General features: G+C 45.8%; 1 protein-coding gene across 22 annotated transcripts in view; it reads right to left on the bottom strand.

Annotated features, from left to right (window-relative positions):
* The window catches only part of LOC139753727 (uncharacterized), a 1,039,260-nt gene that overhangs the window by 687,133 nt on the left and 333,584 nt on the right, over positions 1-18,543 (bottom strand). Inside the window, exon 1 of one of the 22 annotated variants that reach the window (XM_071670485.1) lies at positions 8,468-8,502. The exons of 18 other annotated variants lie outside the window; for them this stretch is intronic. In XM_071670485.1, coding sequence (XP_071526586.1) covers positions 8,468-8,487 — 20 coding nt within the window. In that variant the 5' untranslated portion in view covers positions 8,488-8,502. 3 more of the 22 variants (XM_071670495.1, XM_071670503.1, XM_071670492.1) reach the window with 3 other exon arrangements.

The following is an 18,543-nucleotide window of genomic DNA, read 5'->3' as shown; positions in this document are numbered from 1 at the left end:
AAAAAGTTCAAGGCATGAGGCCCCACAAGTGTAGAACCTCCCGCATCGCTCAAAACAGGTAATCACACAAGAGAACTAGGGGGCTAAAAGCGTACAACTTCCTCCCCGAACTGTATGAATAGGTAATTATACTAATAACAACCACATCCAGGTAGGGGTTCGATAACAGAATACACACATCACCTAACACGCGCTATTGATGCGTAATAAGCTGTGTGCTGGCTGCGTATGGTGTGGCACATGTGTCCAAGAATCTGTCTCATAACACAGACTGCAAATTACCACTTCGCTTGTACCCTTGTCTGGGCAATGGTGTGCATCAGTGTTTGATCCACACTCTACACCTTCGTGTGGATTTCGTGGTGTGCCTGGGTGTGACTCACGGTTTATACATTCGTGTGTTCGAGCAGGGGGTAAAGGGCGGCGCCATTGGCCAGCACAATCACGCAGGTGGGCAGCACAGCGTGTCACTGGAGGGTGGTGTCTCTACATACGACGAAGGTTCTACATGCCTGACGAAGTACAGTACAAGACAATCTCTCCTCATGAGACCTTGCTCCGTGGTTGAACGCACACACGCACGATGAGTCAGGAAGAGGTGTACCTACTTCAGTGTTCGTACTGTGGTACAGACAGGGTGCAGAAGGTGCACATCAAGTGATCAGTTTAAAGTGGTGCAAGTGCGCTGCACGGTATCAGCGCTACGTTAAAAGTGGTCTAGCCAATGCACGGACCGTGTGAAGTATCCGACGGAGGAGGAGCATGATACACCTAATTAGGTGAGATGAAAGTTGCTGGGCGCACGTGCAATGACGTACCCTAAGCGATGTGTGCCCATGTTCACTAACTTGGTACACCCAGAATGGCAGGGTACACGTGGTGAGCAGCACGTGGTACGGTGGGTGGAAGAAAGGATCTATGTTCTTGGTGAGGTTGTTCATCACGTCGGGAAAACGCCTACTGTGCCCTAGGGTTTCCCTGTACCCAAATAACATACACAGAGCGTGTGGGGTGGAGCATGTGCGGGGAGTGTGGTGTGTGGACGGACGACCCGGACACAGCCACAACTCGCACACGCTCCGAGCGGCCGCCCACCTGTTACACGCCATGCTGCAGCTGCCGCCGCCCCACGCCACCACCATCACAACCGCCTCCCCACGCCACCAGCACTACCGCCTCCCCACGCCACCATCACTAACGCTTCCCCAAGCCGCCACCACTACCGCCTCCCCACACCACCAGCACTACCTCCTCCCCACGACTCTATAACAACAGCCTCCCCACGCCACGGCTCTACCTCCTACCCCCGCCACCAGCACTACCGTCTCCCTAGGCCACCAGCTCTACCACCTCCCTATGCCTCCAGCATTACCACCTCTCCACGCCGCCGCCAATACCATTCCCCACGACTCCAGCACTACCGCCTCCCCACGCCACCAGTATTACCGACTGCCAATGCCACCAGTATTACCAACTGCCAATGCCATCAGTATTACCAACTGCCAATGCCACCAGTATTACCGCCACTCTACGCCACCAGCTCAACCTCCCCACGCCACCAGCTCTATCGCCTCCCCATGCCACCAGCACTACCGCCTCCCCACGCCACTAGCATTACCAGCTTACCTCATTAATCATCCCCCGCGCCACCAACACTACCGCCTACATTACTTTCATTAATTGAATATTGCTGTTCCAACAAGACCGTACAAAGAAGGCGATACTGCAGTATTAGAAAACGTTCGTAAATCTTTCAGAGCCCACATTACCGTGGCAAAGGAACTAAACCACTGGGAACAGCTGAAATCTCACAGACTATACCCCCACTGGAAAGTAGATGGGAGAGGTATATCACCTAAACCTGGAAAGTCTTACACTAAGAAATAAAATCCTACCGACACAATAAGAGGAGCACCTGAAACATCCGGGAACCAATTCTCTTCAAGATCTTTGCCAGCTGCCATCAGCAACACCATGGGATGCGCGGTAGAGAAGTTTAAGAGTGCTCTGGACAAGTGCCTACAAGGTGTACCGGACCAGCCAAGCTGTGGGGAGCTACGTAGGCCTGGGACCAGCCCGTGCTGTGGGGAGCTACGTAGGCCTGGGACCAGCCCGTGCTGTGGGGAGCTACGTAGGCCTGGGACCAGCCCGTGCTGTGGGGAGCTACGTAGGCCTGGGACCAGCCCGTTCTGTGGGGATTAAAGACTCCCGAAGACTTTCCCACAAACACACACGCCACACCATAACCCCTACCATCAATTCCCCTCCCACTTCCTCCTGCCACGTCACCACAACACTATAAACAAGATTATCACACCTACCTTCGCCAGCCCCATCACTCTCAGCGACACATAACATTACTTCTCCCATCGCCATTAAGCATATAACCTACACCACCACCATCCCAACCACAGAAAAAAACAACAACTCCTTTAACAATCACAACAACCTGACAGTCAGACCTGCCAGCATTAAGGATAATAACACCACCACCATAACGATACTACGAGCAACGCTACCACAACCATTATCACCACTAAGGCCAAAATTATTCACCAGACCAAGAGACCACTCCCACCAGCAATATCATGACAGCTATCACCACAATCCATAGAAACATCTGTAACCTTGCTGCCATGAACGTCCTCATCCCGGCAGGAGCCACACCTGACGCCACAGGGAGTGTGACGCTGCGGGTTCAAGCGTTACTCAGTTTACGGCGTAAATCCAGCTGGAAGGCGAACGAAGTCTGGGCCGACCTGGCCCCATACAGCACATGCCCACACTCAGTACTTATGTATTAGCTCACTTTCATTACTTACAAAACTAACTACAGGTAATGCATGAAACTGCGCCTGTGAAAACTGCCCTAACATAATCCATAACACGCTCACACGAAGGTATCTGGGGCACTGACATAATTATCCACGACTTTCTCAAAAGGAATGGCCTCAGATGACAAATGTATATCTGAGGACCGTTTCAGAAGTTTCCCACCCCCACAGCCCGATCTCCGACCAAACTTCCGTGTTACTCCCTCGCTTAACCAGGCTATTACAGGCTGCGGTTCGAAAGGTTTATGTCACCACCGCTAAACAGTTCTGTGTGTTTGTATATGGCTACATGAAGGCAATGCATTACACAATTTTGGGCACCAGATTCATGTACTGTTTTCACAGTACTAATTACACCTATCTGATTCCAGTGGTAATATTCAACAGTAATCCACGTTTGTCATGATGACAACATGGTACGCTTCTCCTGTATAGCTTGGGCACCGTGCCTTCGAGGATTTTCTGTGTACATCAGTACATCTCTTCCATCAGGGCTCTTGAGAGCACAATCACTGCTTTCACCGTTCCTGGTCGTTCAGGATCTTTTGCTCACTGCTGACTGTGAAAGATCTTTGCACTCACTAACTCGCAAATTTCGCCCGCCTTGAGAGGTAATGTTGGCATCAATACAAGCGCCGCCTTGGGCGTCATCAAAATGGTCTTGCCTCTCGTCTTGAAGGTTCACAAAACCCAGCCTGCCATCTTTTCATAAAGATATGGGTTGCTCTGTTGCGTCGCTGATGATGAGGTCATTAAACATCAGTACTGTGTTCAGAGGTTATTTTGCAGTGCCATTATTACCGTTAGCTGCAGTGTGTAGTAGTGAGCGTAGGGTAATGGGTTGTGGTGTGGTGTGAGGGAGGGGGAATAAAGTGGCGGGTACAGTAACATGGTAAGCATATTATATTTGCCGCTGATAGAGGCGAAAACTAAAAGTACAGGACGTGTAGAGATGCATGTGTGGTACCTGGTGAACGGGAATGTAAATAGGCTGCAGAAATGCAGGTCATGTAGCAATGGGAGTGAAAGGTAGAGGGTGTTGATATTGTACAAGGTAGTAGACAGTGGCTGTACTGAGGTGTATAACAGTGCATATGTATGTGTGTGTGTGTGTGTGTGTGTGTGGCTGGTCAAGATAATGTGGGACTGAGGCTGGTCAAGATAATGTGGGACTGATGCAGCAGAGTGCTCGATCAGCAGAGTTGGCAGCTATGGAGTACTAGGTAAGTAGGTGTGGTAGATGTGTGGTGCTGGGTCAGTTGTGCTGGCTCGTTTATGGTACTAGATGAGTAACAGCGGCAAGTGTGTGGAACCATCCGAATAGTAAAGCGAATGACGACCACTTGTGGGTTAAGGTCCTTGGTTTCTGGTGATGGATGCGCGTGGGGTTTTGAAAGTGAGCAAGTGAACATACTGTTTTGGGAATGAAGTAGTAGGACTACGTTAATTACTCCTTAGCGGGTACATTCACTCACTGTAGCGTACACGAGTAACGAAACAAGTGTTTTACTAGTCAAGTGATACCGCAGGAGGTGAGGCAAAATTAAGATAGGGTAAAGTAAGGTAAGATGAGGTTGGCAGGGTTCCCGTGGCGATGTAGTATGTACAGAACACGAGGCAGGCGTCCCCTGGGTTGCGCTGGTGCCGGGTCTAGCAGAGCTTCTACTAAAGGGGACACGCAAAATGCCGAGGTCCGAGTTGGTGGGCGGCTGCCGTTCTGGGGGATGTCTAGTGGTATTTCTTGTTGCTTCGCGAAAATAAAGGCAAAGTACCATGTGAATCTTGCCGAAGGGAAGGAGGCGAGGTCCTTGAGATGAGGTACTACAGAGTCCCTGCAGCTATGCGACATGCCAGGAATCAAACAGTGGAGATTATTTCCGAACGCTGGGTGTGCGTCTCGGCATGTTCGAAAGCCAGTGGACTGTTACGCTGAAGACAAGTGGGGAACACCCTCTCAAGATCAAAAGAGGAAATACAAGGATTTTTACAAGACTAAAACTGAAAGAATTCCAAGTTGATGGAGGGCCATCGACCATACCTGGGTGCGTTTTGCACATGGCTGCTCTCAAATTCCAGGTCGGTATATTAAGCTAAACCTTTTTTTGTAACTTTATCATTGAATACAGTTCAATTGTCTATCAAAGTGGCATTTAATTATGTAAATCTGGTGATAAGGTGAGTTACACTAATTAATATTTCAATCCATCACGTTACACTCTAAGGCTTTTGTCAGGTCCCTCAGTGTGATATAACACTGTTCCCATGGGAACATATTTATTCAACCTGGTGTTTTCATCATTTTTACAAGTACTTTAACTTAATGAAGCTTAGTTAGTGTACCTTGTTCCATTACCTAACGCATTTTTCCTCTAGTTACGTTGTGTGGCCCTAAAGTTCCTACTTCTGATATTCTAAAACATTTCTTGGTCTGTTGCTTCGTGCGATCTTTCTCCTTCTTGGTTTGATCTCTTTTCATGTTGCTTGAAATAATTACAGTGTACCACGTGCAGCCTAACTGTAAGGATACAGTTTCACATTACAGAGCGATCTCATAAACCAACACTAGAACCGTACTGCAGAAGCTAACGACGCTAATACAACTTAAAGTGGAATGTTGCAGTCAAATGGATAAGGCGAACCAGGGTAGTTTAATGTGTGTCAGATAGTCAGTGAGGCCTGGACATTACATGCGGGACAGTGTGGCCAGGACATTAGGCGTGTGGTAACGTGGCCAAGGCACCAGGTATGTGACACCGTATCTAGAGTACCTGGCGACATCGAACCAAAGGCATCAGGTGTAAATCAGCATGGACACGGCACTTGATGATTATAGCATGGCCAGAGTACCAGGTATGAAGCAGCGTGATCAGGTCATCAAATGTAATGCAGCCAGCTTGGGCACAAGGTGAGGCAGTGTGTGTAAGACAAGTGTGAGGTGGTGTGGCCAAGGAACAAGGTGTGAGGTAGAATGGCCAAAGTATCAGGTGTGAGGTATAATGGCCAGTACAACAGGTGAAGCAGCGTAGCCAGGAAACCAAGTGTGAGGGAGCAAGGGCAAGGCACAGGATGAGATAGCGTTACTAGAGCATCAGGTGTGGAAGAGTGGGAGATAGTAAAGGGTAGTGAGGGTGGCAATGGTGACTGCCAACAGAGGGTGACTCAGTGAGAACTTCCAAGGCAGTCAACTGCAAGCCTGTAAAACTTGCAACCTGTTACGGTCTTATCTTGAAGTCTGTTTATACAATGGGCAAAGTTTTATCAACCAACCGTGTGTGTAAAGATCCAATGTGTTGCAAAAGTCAAATCCTAGATTTACCATTTTCCTCAGCTGGTGGCTGCCATCTGTGTCCAGGAACATTCTCTAGCAGATGAAACCTGACCCAATAATGACACGTTACACACACCCGTATAAGCTACAGACCCATGGCGCCACGACCCGCACCATGTTCCACTTTGTACTTCACCATACACATACGCATGCAGATATCGTTTTCCTCCTCCAATCTTGAAATGTCTGAAACTAAACTAAACATCTTACTATAATCCATGTCGACAGTTAACTGAAATGTACAAGAAACTATCATTCACCCCATGCAATATCTACCTTCGAAATATGTTCGGATATCCATGCCAAGTCTGACAACTGACGCCAACGCAGTGTTTCGAATCCCAGTATGATGCTGGAAGGCTGATTAAAATGATCACGTGAGATTCCAAAGAGAGGGAGGAATGGATGGAGGAACATGGACAGCACACTACGACAGTACACACACGCGTGATGCATGTGACCTGCCTTGTCGACTGTGGTTGTCGAAGGATACCAGAATACTGACGCTTGCCACAATGTACACGTCTCCATCGATCGCATTTCTAAGCTTACAAAAAGCTGATTTCATGGATACAGGCTAAAAATAAGAAATCACATGATCTAAATTGTACGAAGATGGTTCGAGAGAAACAAAAGCTTACGATCAACGACAAAAATTTCATATAATATCAAACCGGTCATTTGGCAACACCTCACAGCCCGGATGAGGCTAGTGTTACAGTTGCCAAACTTCACTCACTTTCAGGTTTAACATTCTCTAAACTATGTTGTATTTTACATTAAGTGTTAATCCGTGGTCCAGCAAGAATACAGCTATGAGGACATACACTCATACAAATAATTTGTATACAATGAAAACAGTATCTACGTTGACACATTTATCTTTATACATAAAAAATCTTAATGCCATTAGTTGTTTTTTCTATGCACGTCTAAAAGTGCACTTCTTCTACGTACGCCAACGGGAATAATACAATGGTACGATAAGAGACATTTACTTATAATGTGCAGCATGCAAAAATCAAGGCGACGAAGCACTACAGAACAGAGTAATTCAAATCAAAGAGTAACTCCGTTGGTGTGACAGAACAAAAAGTCTCTCTCGATATCCAGCAAACATCTAAGGACTTTACTCGCAACAGGGCTGCCATAAATGCAGGATGACGACTCCACTCCGCTCAACCCAGTTACAACAGCACAAAATGAATGTATGAGCAGATGCAAAGACTATCAATTAAATAATGTTTAACTTGTCCAGCAATACACTATCAAACCTGTTCAATGAGTGTGGAAGAAAGGCACATTTCAGATTCGATGAAGTAACCAAATTAAGAAATTGCTGTTCTGTTCCCTTCACGGCCAGTGCACCTGTACACAATACGATGAAATACGACCAATATACCTTTAGTACCAAACTGCTTCTTAGTGCACACTTCTGCTCCAAACGCCTTCGTGAAGCAGGTCGAATCGCATGACTATGACTGTTCGCGTCGTTAACCAGTCTCGGTGTATCCCACCACCACCATCATCAGAATATTTTATTTATATCTCACTGGCGAAAAGACATATCCCTGAGTGAGCATACACACACAAACGCAGCAACATACACATCATCAATACCTCGATCATTGAACATAAAGACACATCCGTTAACCCTCAACAGTCTGATTCCTCCAGCCCCGCCTCCACTTTCACTAAGTCACACCAACCACTAGCCAGACGCGACATGAATCAATCATCACAGGTGTCCCGCCACTTGCTAGCACATATCCAGCATTACAAACCACCTTACCATCTCACGGGAGCTGCATATCTCCCTGAAAACGAATGTTCTGACGTCGTTCTGAGAATATACATACTTTTTTTCTTAGGAAGGGCCGACTCTAGCGTTCTCCTAAAGAATAACAGCAATCATTTCGTCTTCAAAACCCTCGCGATGAGGGACAAACGTAGCATGGAGTGTATGGGGGTCAGAGGAGCTATAAGAGCGTTATAGGTGACAAGTGTGAGTGGGTGGTAAGTGTGAACCTGACCCACTGGCATTCACTCGCCCGCTACAATCCCACCCACCCCGACCATACTGGACCATCCACCCACGACAGTTATATGCCAATTTTCACTGTCCAATCCTGACAGTCAGGCGCAACCTAATGCTGTCCTTCACAATTCTACGCGACAATGTAAAACCCATCCTGGCAGCCCACAGACCCAACCCAATTGCTATTATCGTTCAACCATATTATGAGCCGGTATCTACTTACCCACCTACTGACTGCCTTTAGCAACTGCTTGCACCACTTCTCACGGGAAAGACCACAGACGCATTGGAGACAGCCTTCCTGCGCCGCTTACAGAGCTCTCCACCCCACCTATGAACCTGACCTACTGACTGAATTGGGGCCCCAACGTGAGGGGGAGGTAGTGGGGTTGGGGGAGCGAGGCAGAGGGGGAGTGATGATGCAAGGGGTAATAACGCTATACCATGTCAAAAGCTTTACGGGGAAAACTGTTACAAACACACAAACACCAGCCGCCGTTAGCAAGCAGTTTCCTCTCCGGCGTAACTGGGTCACTGCTGACATGTGGGCGGAGTACGTAATTATATGAATAAATATATGAATAAAATAAATAGCGGTGTATTGGATTTCGGCAGCCAAATGGCTGAAAATGGAGAGATCATTACAGAACTGGGAGGTCTTGATAGTTACAAGTTACCTAATCATGCAAGGGCTATAGAGTGAGCTGGATATTTCCACATCTTGGAGAAGCACGTGGGTGACGTACATCCAGACAGATAGGGTTGTAGATATACACGGGTGTTTACAGAGTAAATGGTAAGGTTTACGCATTACGAACTTAACTGAACATTAAGTGATGTATAGTGACACCTATACGTACCACAAAGACTAACTACCAGAAAACGTGAGCTGTTCGCTAGCATAGCTATGCACTTGTTCACTGATTGCTGATCAAGTTCACAGTGGTAGGTATAAGACTGTTCTTATATCTGTTTGTACGAGCTCTGATTAAAACAAGTAGATTGTGGTGAACGGCACTCAGTGGAGGAGGGGCGTCGTGGATAAGGTGTCTGCGACGGGTGTGTGTGTGTGTGTGTGTGTGTGTGTGTGTGTGTGTCAGCAGCCTACTGACACACTGCTGAGAGGAAGCGTCGTAAAATCAACGCAAAACATTCGTCTTTTCTGATACTGATGCTGATGTTGACAGTAAAAAAAAAAAAACATCAACGAAAACCATCATTCGACGCATTCTAACCCTAACCGCCCTACCAAATCAACTAACATATCCAACACACACACACTGATAATAGTATTTTACTGGAAACTCCAGTGTACTTCATTTATAGGTGGAAGCATTTTCTCACGACGTCTACATTCATCTACCGAAAACAAGCACTTTTATTGACCGACGCGTGACAATATACGCAGGAAAAGTTGCTTTGCATTAGTGGTTCTCGGCGGTGCATACCAATTTGCCGAATTCCCGGAACCACTTTTCATGAAAGCTAATCATCATGTAGGGACGGCTCTGCAAACTGATACTAGGACACATAACATTTGGGGCATCATTGGGGGTACACAACAATTGTTCATTCAATTTAAACTTTGCTATGGCCCGTTCTGGTAGTCATCGGGTCAAACCCTTTAAAACTCCGGCCCGTGAAACGCACTTTCAGGACAATCGGCAACATAGCATGGAATTAACGAAGGGGTCACCTTCGGCGTACAGCATTTCGGGGGGGGTTCCTCCTCCATCCCTGAAACCTACCCTCTGACTACATCACCTTTGCAGCAAGGTGCCTGGTTAACGTGATGTTCGACGCTGTGGCTTTTTATGCAAACCCGCTGATTAGCGCCCTAGGAACTAACGTCTCTTTTCAAATAGTACCTGCAGCAGACCTTACTGAATTCAAGCGTCCTCCCACACCGCATGACCTCGGCAACTGTGATATCCAGCAAACGAGCACTGAATGCTACCATGACCCAGAACCACAACTGGTCAGTCCATGCTTAGCTGGTGTTACACAACCCCAGCCAAAGCCAAGCGCGGCTTTGTGTATTCATTTTTCATATGCTGGAGGCTTACAATGCAAATAAATTTCGTACAGCTGGGAATACACAAGCGACCGGTACTGAAGGACTCCGCCAGCAAAGTGGTAAGACAGGGAAAGGGAAATCAGCGGAGGGAAAGGACCCGTTGATGACCATCCCAACACATAGGAGACAACCTTACCATGCTCCCGTGTGGAACACGGTCCAGCTGCAGGAGCCTCCCCCAAAACGGGTTCTGGGTTGCATAACTAACTATATATTCAACCTGATGCTTTCTAAGAACCCACAGAAATTAAAGAGAAGAATGAAAGCCTTTGTAAGAAGGCGTTCCTACTGCAGATGCTGGGCATCACTCCTTAAACTATAACACTGGATTTGTTCCGAGAACGTCGAACAGCTGGCGACACTTCTTCAACAGCCGGTCGTTGGCACCTGCAAGGCAACTGAAAAGCGTTATCTTTAACGTTCTCTTTATAACTGCAAAGTAATTTGTAGCGCTAGCGCTCAACAGTGGATTTTTATCTCCCTTATGCAACTACGTTTCCAAGTGGGTTAAACTTCCGACAGGACAATATTTATCTGTCCTTAATCATTCGAATGAGCAACATAGGCCAACAGCACAAGACATACTGCGGCATCAAAGGGAATCTTGTACCTTCAGACGAGTGAATGAACGTAGCGCAGACCACAGCGAAAATTCAGAACTCTTGACAGGCGGGGGGAGGGAGGAAGACAATCCACTTAATACTCGCCAGCGTAAGAGATTTACAGTCGTGGTCAGTTAATGCAACAACAGAAATCAGTCTGACGTGTAAATAAATATCTCACAATCTTATATGAAAAGGCATGGCGTGCTGCATCATACCCATACATTGCAGCAACAGACACGGATGAGGCGAGACTCGTACAGAATATAGTAACTCTATTCACGGTATGAATAACACAAACTATGATCAAACTATGAACACAACTTGTTATATAAATATACCATTCATAAGGAGTCAACAGACTCTCTTCTTGGAGGTTGTGGTATAACCGTTCCATAAGGGAGAGAGAGAGAGAGAGAGAGAGAGAGAGAGAGAGAGAGAGAGAGAGAGAGAGAGAGAGAGAGAGAGAGAGAGAGAGAGGGTAGGTGTTTTTCTTTGCACCCCAGATTTCCCTACGCCAGTGGTCTTTGTGGTGATGAATGGTGAGGTGGGCATGACCGGTGCCCTGACTCCCAAGTCCCACCAGGTAAATTTTCCTCCCGGATCACAGGCAGGAAACATCGTGGTGACGTCACTGGCCTTGGCTTACGGGCATCATCACCTCCCCCCCTCCCCTCCCCCCTCCCTCCCTCGCTCGCAAGAAGCAACACAGATGAAAATAAAAAATACAACAACAAAAACAATCCATAGGTTTCACATCCTCTGACTCAGCCCTGGGCACGAGACCACGTCCACAGCAGATCTGGTGTATGTAGTCAGCTTGGGTTAGGTTGGGTTGGGTTAGGTTAGGTTAGGTTAGGTTAGGTTAGGTTAGGTTCGGTTAGGTTAAGTTAAGTTAAGTTAAGTTAGGTTAGGTTAGGTTAGGTTGGTTAGGTTAGGTTTGGGTTACGGGGAGAGAGTTTAATACTTAAGTGGACCCGTATATCAAACTTTGAGTTGCCCCGTCTTATCAAACCTTGTATGTGTATACCAAGTCTTTATTCCCATCTGTATTTATACACACTAGCCTGTGCCAGCCCCCCACCTGTGTGTGTGTGTGTGTGTGTGTGTGTGTGTGTGTGTGTGTGTGTGTGTGTGTGTGTGTGTACGGGGAGTAAGTTTCACTTTCGTGAAGTCTCATCTTTTCCATTCTCAACTATCTTTCAATTTCTTACATTCACATCATGTCCTCATTCATTCTTTTCCATTCATCTATCACTCTTATATCACATAAGTACTTCTTTACATGTGTGTGTGTGTGTGTGTGTGTGTGTGTGTGTGTGTGTGTGTGTGTGTGTGTGTGTGATTATCATTATCCGTGAGTACTATTTGTGTGATGCAGGGAAAAGTTTTACACTCGTGTTGCCCCGTCTCTTAGCCTTGTATATATGTACTCCTATATAAGAATGCACACACAATCCACCCCCCATGGGATGCCAAGTACCCATTCTATCGACTAGCCCTTCAGGGAGGATGAACAGCTGGTTGAACTGTGGACCGGCTGCCACGACCAGGATTCGAACCTATGCGGGTTGGATCCCGTGCGATCCGTGCGAGCGTGACGGTCAGTAACGGCCGCTACATCGCAGGTGTGTGTGTGTGTGTGTGTGTGTGTGTGTGTGTGTGAAGGGGAGTGATCCATCTTCCCCCCTCCTCCCACCCAGCGAGTCGCACATGGTAACCCTAATCTTATCTTGATCAGCAGCAGCCGCGATGCTCCCTCGGTTGTGTCAGCCACCATGATAACCACCAAACTGCTACTCTCTACTGCTGCTTCCCTACCACACTCTGTAGTAGCTTATGCTGCCCTACCACACTGTCTGCTGCTACTGTCCTACCCGTGTACTACAATGTATACTGCCTCCCTACTAACGGTAGCTTGCCTGCACGCAGTCGCTCTAGGGGTGGGTGTTTATACCACAGAGAAGTTCTTAACAAAATGTAGTGTAATCTGCGGATATGACTGCATTAGCCATGCCACCTGCTAATGGATGGTGGTTTCATGTGCACATATTGCAAAATACATAAGCCACACACACACACACACACACACACACACAAAAGGTTCATACTTCGGGTTTAATATGCGGTAGGGGTGTGTGATGCAACCATGGCTGTTTAATTTGTTTATGGATAGGGTGGTGAGGGAGGTAAATGCAAGTCTTAGGGAGAGGGGGTAAGTATGCAGTCTGTAGGGGTTGACTGGTCTGGGAAGTTGTTGCTGTTTTCTGATGACACAGCACTGGTGTTATATTCAAAGGAGAAACTGCAGAAGTTGGTGACTGATTCTAGGAGTGTGTGTGAAAGGAGGTATTTGAGAGTACGTATTAATAAAAGCAAGATTATTACGTTTAGCGGGCAGAATTAGATATTAGTAAGGGAGCAAGTTCAACATGAAAACTGGAAGAAGTAAATGTTTTAGATACATCGGAGTGGACTTGGTAACAAATGGAACCATGGAAGAAGTGAGTCATGGGGTAGAAGGTTCTGGCAGCAATGAGGACTGTGCAGAAAGAGAGGTCACTATCTGGGAGAGCGAAAATGGGTATCCTTGAAGGTATAGTAGGCCCAAAAATGTTCAATGGATGAAGCATGGGCTATAGATGAGGAAGTGCGGAGGAGGGTGGATGTGCTGGAAAGGAAATGTTTGAGGACAATATGTGGAATAAGGTAATTTGATCGAGCAGATAATGAGAGGGTAAGAGAGATGCGTGGTATCAACAAGAGCGTGGCTGAGAGAGATGAAGAGGGTGTATAGAAATGGTTTGGACATATGGAGAGAATGGGCGAGATAAGGATTACATAAAGGATATATGTGGATGCAGAGAGGACAAGGAGAAGGGGGAACCAAATTGGAGAGGGAAGGATGCAGTGAAAAATATTTGAAATGATCAAAATCTCAACATGCAGGAGGATAAAAAGCGTGTAAGGGATAGAGTGAATTTGAACGATGTGGTATACAGGGGTCGACGTGCCGTCAAAAGAGTGAACCAGGGAATGTGAAGCGGCCAGGTTTGTTATGCCTGGTTCCAGCTAGGGGCTGTGCTTTTGGTAGATTATACATGTCGGTTAAAGAATGGATGCGTGCGAGACAAGCCTTTCTTCCGTCTGTTCCTGGCGCTACCTTTCTACTGTGGGTAACGGCGAAGAAAAAATATATATATGTGTGTGTGTGTGTGTGTGTGTGTGTGTGTGTGTGTGTGTGTGTGTGTGTGTGTTTAATTACCTATTCATACTGTATCAAGACAGAGAGAGAGTTTTACACTCATGGGGCCCTATCTCTTGAACATGCTGTCATACAACTTCAATTCATTTATGCCATCTGCATTAACCATGTCTTCCATTCACACACGACACATACTATAACAGCTTTTCTTTACGACTTTTTTTTTAAGTTTCTTAATGTCAGGTCATGTCCTCTGGTTGTTCTATCTTACATGTGTCATGTCCTCGATCCGTTTGTGTGTTACCCGACCCCAAGAACAAGTGGCTACAAGTCGAGGGAGAAGCAACCTTCGGCATCAATGGACAGACAGGAAGACAATTCTACCCAAGACCTTCTCGCTCTACAAGAGTTCATTTCCCTGCTGCTACGTGATGTGCAACAGTCCTTAACAAGAGCTTGGTGATGAATAGCATATGTATCGGCATATTATATATATATATATATATATATATATATATATATATATATATATATATATATATATATATAATATACCAGGACCTCTTTCGAATGAGTTGAACTAATATTATCCAAGGATGTCTTTCCAGAAGCCCAAGGCTGGGCTACTTCCAGTAACGGGGAAATGCACACTGCTTTGGAGTAAGAAGCTATATGACGAGACTGTATTCCCAACGATACATCCGTGCCGAAGTGTGACTTGATACAAACGGGGTAACCTCCCGTAGGCGGAGTCTAGGAAAAAAAAAACAGAGAGAGAGAGAGAGAGAGAGAGAGAGAGAGAGAGAGAGAGAGAGAGAGAGAGAGAGAGAGAGAGAGAGAGAGAGAGAGAGAGAGAGAGAGAGAGAATTTTTTCAAATACATGGGAGTTGCTGAGAACATTACTTAAAAAAATTAACGGCAACACAGACCAATTTTGGAAAAAAAAAAAAAAAAGAATACTCGCGAAAAACTACATTTCTACCCAAGGGTATGTGTGAAATAAAATCTTCTCGAAAGTACTAAATCTAAGGGAAAGAAAACGGGAGAAAAGAAAATCATGAGTGTTAAGAGTCATGTTCTCCTGCGTGAGGACTGGAGAAGTGAAAGTGGTCGAATGAACAGATTGCAAATGGAAAGTTACGGCGGGAGAGGAGACTGGCTCGTTCCTAAAGTTATTAAGGCACGTTACGCTAAAGGAACAATGGAAGACATGAAATTATATGAGAGGGAACAGAGCTCGCCTGGACGTGCTCTTCCATCAATATGCCGTAAATCTGCTTCTTTCAAAGGAACTTGCCATAAAATGCTTCATGATGCGCTGAAAAGGTAAAGCTTTATACCCCCACGTCTTCCACTAAACCTACCTCGGCCAATCATGGTTTGATCGCTCCTGCTCTGATAACTGTCTAGCAATGAAAGAAGAGTAATTGGGCCGTGAAACTCACTCTGCTTTAATTCCTGCTCAGATCCCGGCAAAGCTGTTCTTCGTAAAGTCAAGCACCTTCATAAAGAGAAAGTGCGCTGATCTGACTTCTTCTAAGGAGAAAACCTTTTGGTCCTTAACCAAACCCATCTCCAATAACCTTGGTAACTCAACCTCCCGATCTGATCAACCTAGAGTTAACTCTCCAACTGATAACACTTCTTTTTCATCATAATTTGCTGTAATCCAAGTTTGCTCCTAGTTTTCCGTACCTCTCTCAATATGGACCTGTACAGCATTTCAGAATGAGGAAGCAGAAACTTGAGTTAAATCGAAAAATTTTAAAACGCAAGTTCTCTTCATATCTTCATCTATGCGTCATTCGTTTCCCTCTGTTCAAATAAAAAAAAAAAAACACAACTAAACCCTGTAATAACATATACATGTTGGGCATAACCACATCCTCCAATCTATCCTGGAAACTCTACATAATCAACACCAGCCAAAACGTCTCCTTCCCATAAGTTGTTTATCTTTCTTGCGAGCATCTATTTCAAGTCTACAGGGGTTTTCACTGGCCCTAGTAGGGAGTGCTGCCCACACATTTGATCCTTCCTCATCTCTCCATCGATGAGAGGAATCGAAATCCTTCCATCTCATTAATTCTCCTGACATACCTCTCTTTAACTATCCTTTTCAGTACACCGCAATGATGCTGCTCTCTCTCTTTGTTAAACAGGTATTGTTTTGGCCATTGTTCAACTGAGCTGCCTGCATGTGTCCCCGCCCCCAAGGTTTGGACCCGAGGTAGCCTCTGCTTCCACTCCAGGACTAACAATTACGATACCTCTCTCTCTCTCTCTCTCTCTCTCTCTCTCTCTCTCTCTCTCTCTCTCTCTCTCTCTCTCTCTCTCTCTCTCTCTCGAACAGCTAAAGCGTAGAAGTCTCTTCCTGTTTTCGTCTCTCCCTCTTCCTAAAACCCGTAAACCTTGAAGAGTAAGGTCCGCAAACACCTGAGGAGCCGTGATTGCCTTCTACATTCTTTCCCTCTCACGTTATGGCTTTCGCCCAGAGATGGTCTCTTATCGGGACATGTTTTGCCCGTGCCTGTCGGCCACTTAATAAAAACAAATCTACATCTGTCGAGTAGATAAGGAGGTAACAAAACGCCATGTTGGTCCCCGTCCCATACCAGATGGGACTTAACCAGATATCGAACAGAATCATTATCTATTACTGTGTGTACCAAGGTAACCATCGGTAGAACCATCCCACAAGAACTTCAAACCGGTGTCTTGAGGTTTGAAAGGCTTTACACACACACACACACACACACACACACACACACACACACACACACACACACACACACACACACACACACTGGGCGACCCGTTCACACGCTTCTCACTAACCTCCTTTGTCTTCACTACAGTGCTACGACCATGACGTCTTCCCTACATCCTCTAGAGAACATGTCTCTGTCTTCCTTATGACTGCACAAACCCATACCATGACACCACACCTATCATTTCACGCCACCTTCGTTACGATTTAGCTACTCTCACGTGTCTCCAAATCTTCACAAACGAATGACTTCAATACTCATTATTTCATTACCCTCATGGCTTTATGACCTCATGATTTTGCTATCCCATACCTTATTCACTCTACAACTTCGCAACGTTAAACCACCACCCATTCCTTAAGCCAAGAGTCAGCACCTGCTCAACCCTGTAACATTACCCATACCTTACAGCAGGGATCAGCAGTTTCACAACCTCGTTACATCACCCATACCTTAAAGCAGGGATCAGCAGCTTCACAACCCTGTAACATTACTCATACCTTGCAGCAGGGATCAGCAGCTTCATAACCCTGCAACATCACTCATACCTTACGGCAGGGTGTCTCCAACCTCACAACCCTGTAACATCACCCATACGTTAGAGCCAAGGGTTGGCAACGTCTTGTTATTTGGGTGCCACTCTTACGTTCAAGACCTTCAGTGGGTGCCACCATTTCTCTCCTCCGAATCTAACGTACAGTACCATAATTCTAAACTGTATCCATTATGAGAGACTCGTTATTTCGGAGTGCTGGCACTAATGAAGCAGCGCTTGTGAACAATACAAAGCCTTTAATCATTAAAATAAGTACCACAGAAGAAAAGGAAGTCTTCGAGTGCCACAAAAAAAAAATTCTCTTCCCGTGCCAACTTTGGCATACGTGCCCGGGGTCGACGACCCCTACCTAAGAGACTTGGTGACTTAACAACCCTATAACATCATGTTATAATGCAACTAATACTTCATTCATCATTCCAGTCATTTTTCAAAAGCTCCCATCACACTGTTACCCCACATGACTCTACTATACCTCATGAATTCACCAATCCGGCTTCAATATTATCATGACTTCACCATTCCATGAATTTCATCGAAACCTCACGTATACACATATACGTATGGTATGAATCTCCGACTGCAAAAATCCCAAAGCATTCAAAATAAACATGAAACATCCACATTTCTTATACTCAACACGACCAATATCGACAGTGTACAACAAGCATGGCGTCTCCGACAACCCCGAATAAGCGAGCTTATATTAGCATATAAAACACCTGGTCAAGGACGATCTTGGCAAATGTCGTAAAAAAAAATCAAATGTCCAAGAAACCAACCTTTTAATTTAGGTCCCAAAATGACCTTGACCTCTGACCTAAAAACCAACCCAGTTCCCCACCGTCTACGAGAAAACTATATACTATTCACTCTTTGCAGCCTGGGGATATAAGCGAAGTAAAAGATATTCAAGTACGAGAGAAACAGTGATGGAAGACCAGTCAAGGTAAAGAGGAGCTTAATGAACACTTCAAACACATGACACATAGCTCTAGTGCAGATGATGATCCAAGACGAACAAGACAGAAAGTTCATATATACAGGACAAAACCACGACAGGAGAGAAGGAAGATACCAAACAGGGAGGTCACGACAGACCAATGAGATTAGAACGTAGAGAAAAGGAGGA

The sequence above is a fragment of the Panulirus ornatus genome, chromosome 15 (genome assembly GCF_036320965.1).
Source record: "Panulirus ornatus isolate Po-2019 chromosome 15, ASM3632096v1, whole genome shotgun sequence".
Classification (NCBI taxonomy): domain Eukaryota; kingdom Metazoa; phylum Arthropoda; class Malacostraca; order Decapoda; family Palinuridae; genus Panulirus; species Panulirus ornatus.
This window is presented reverse-complemented; position numbering and strand designations above follow the sequence as displayed.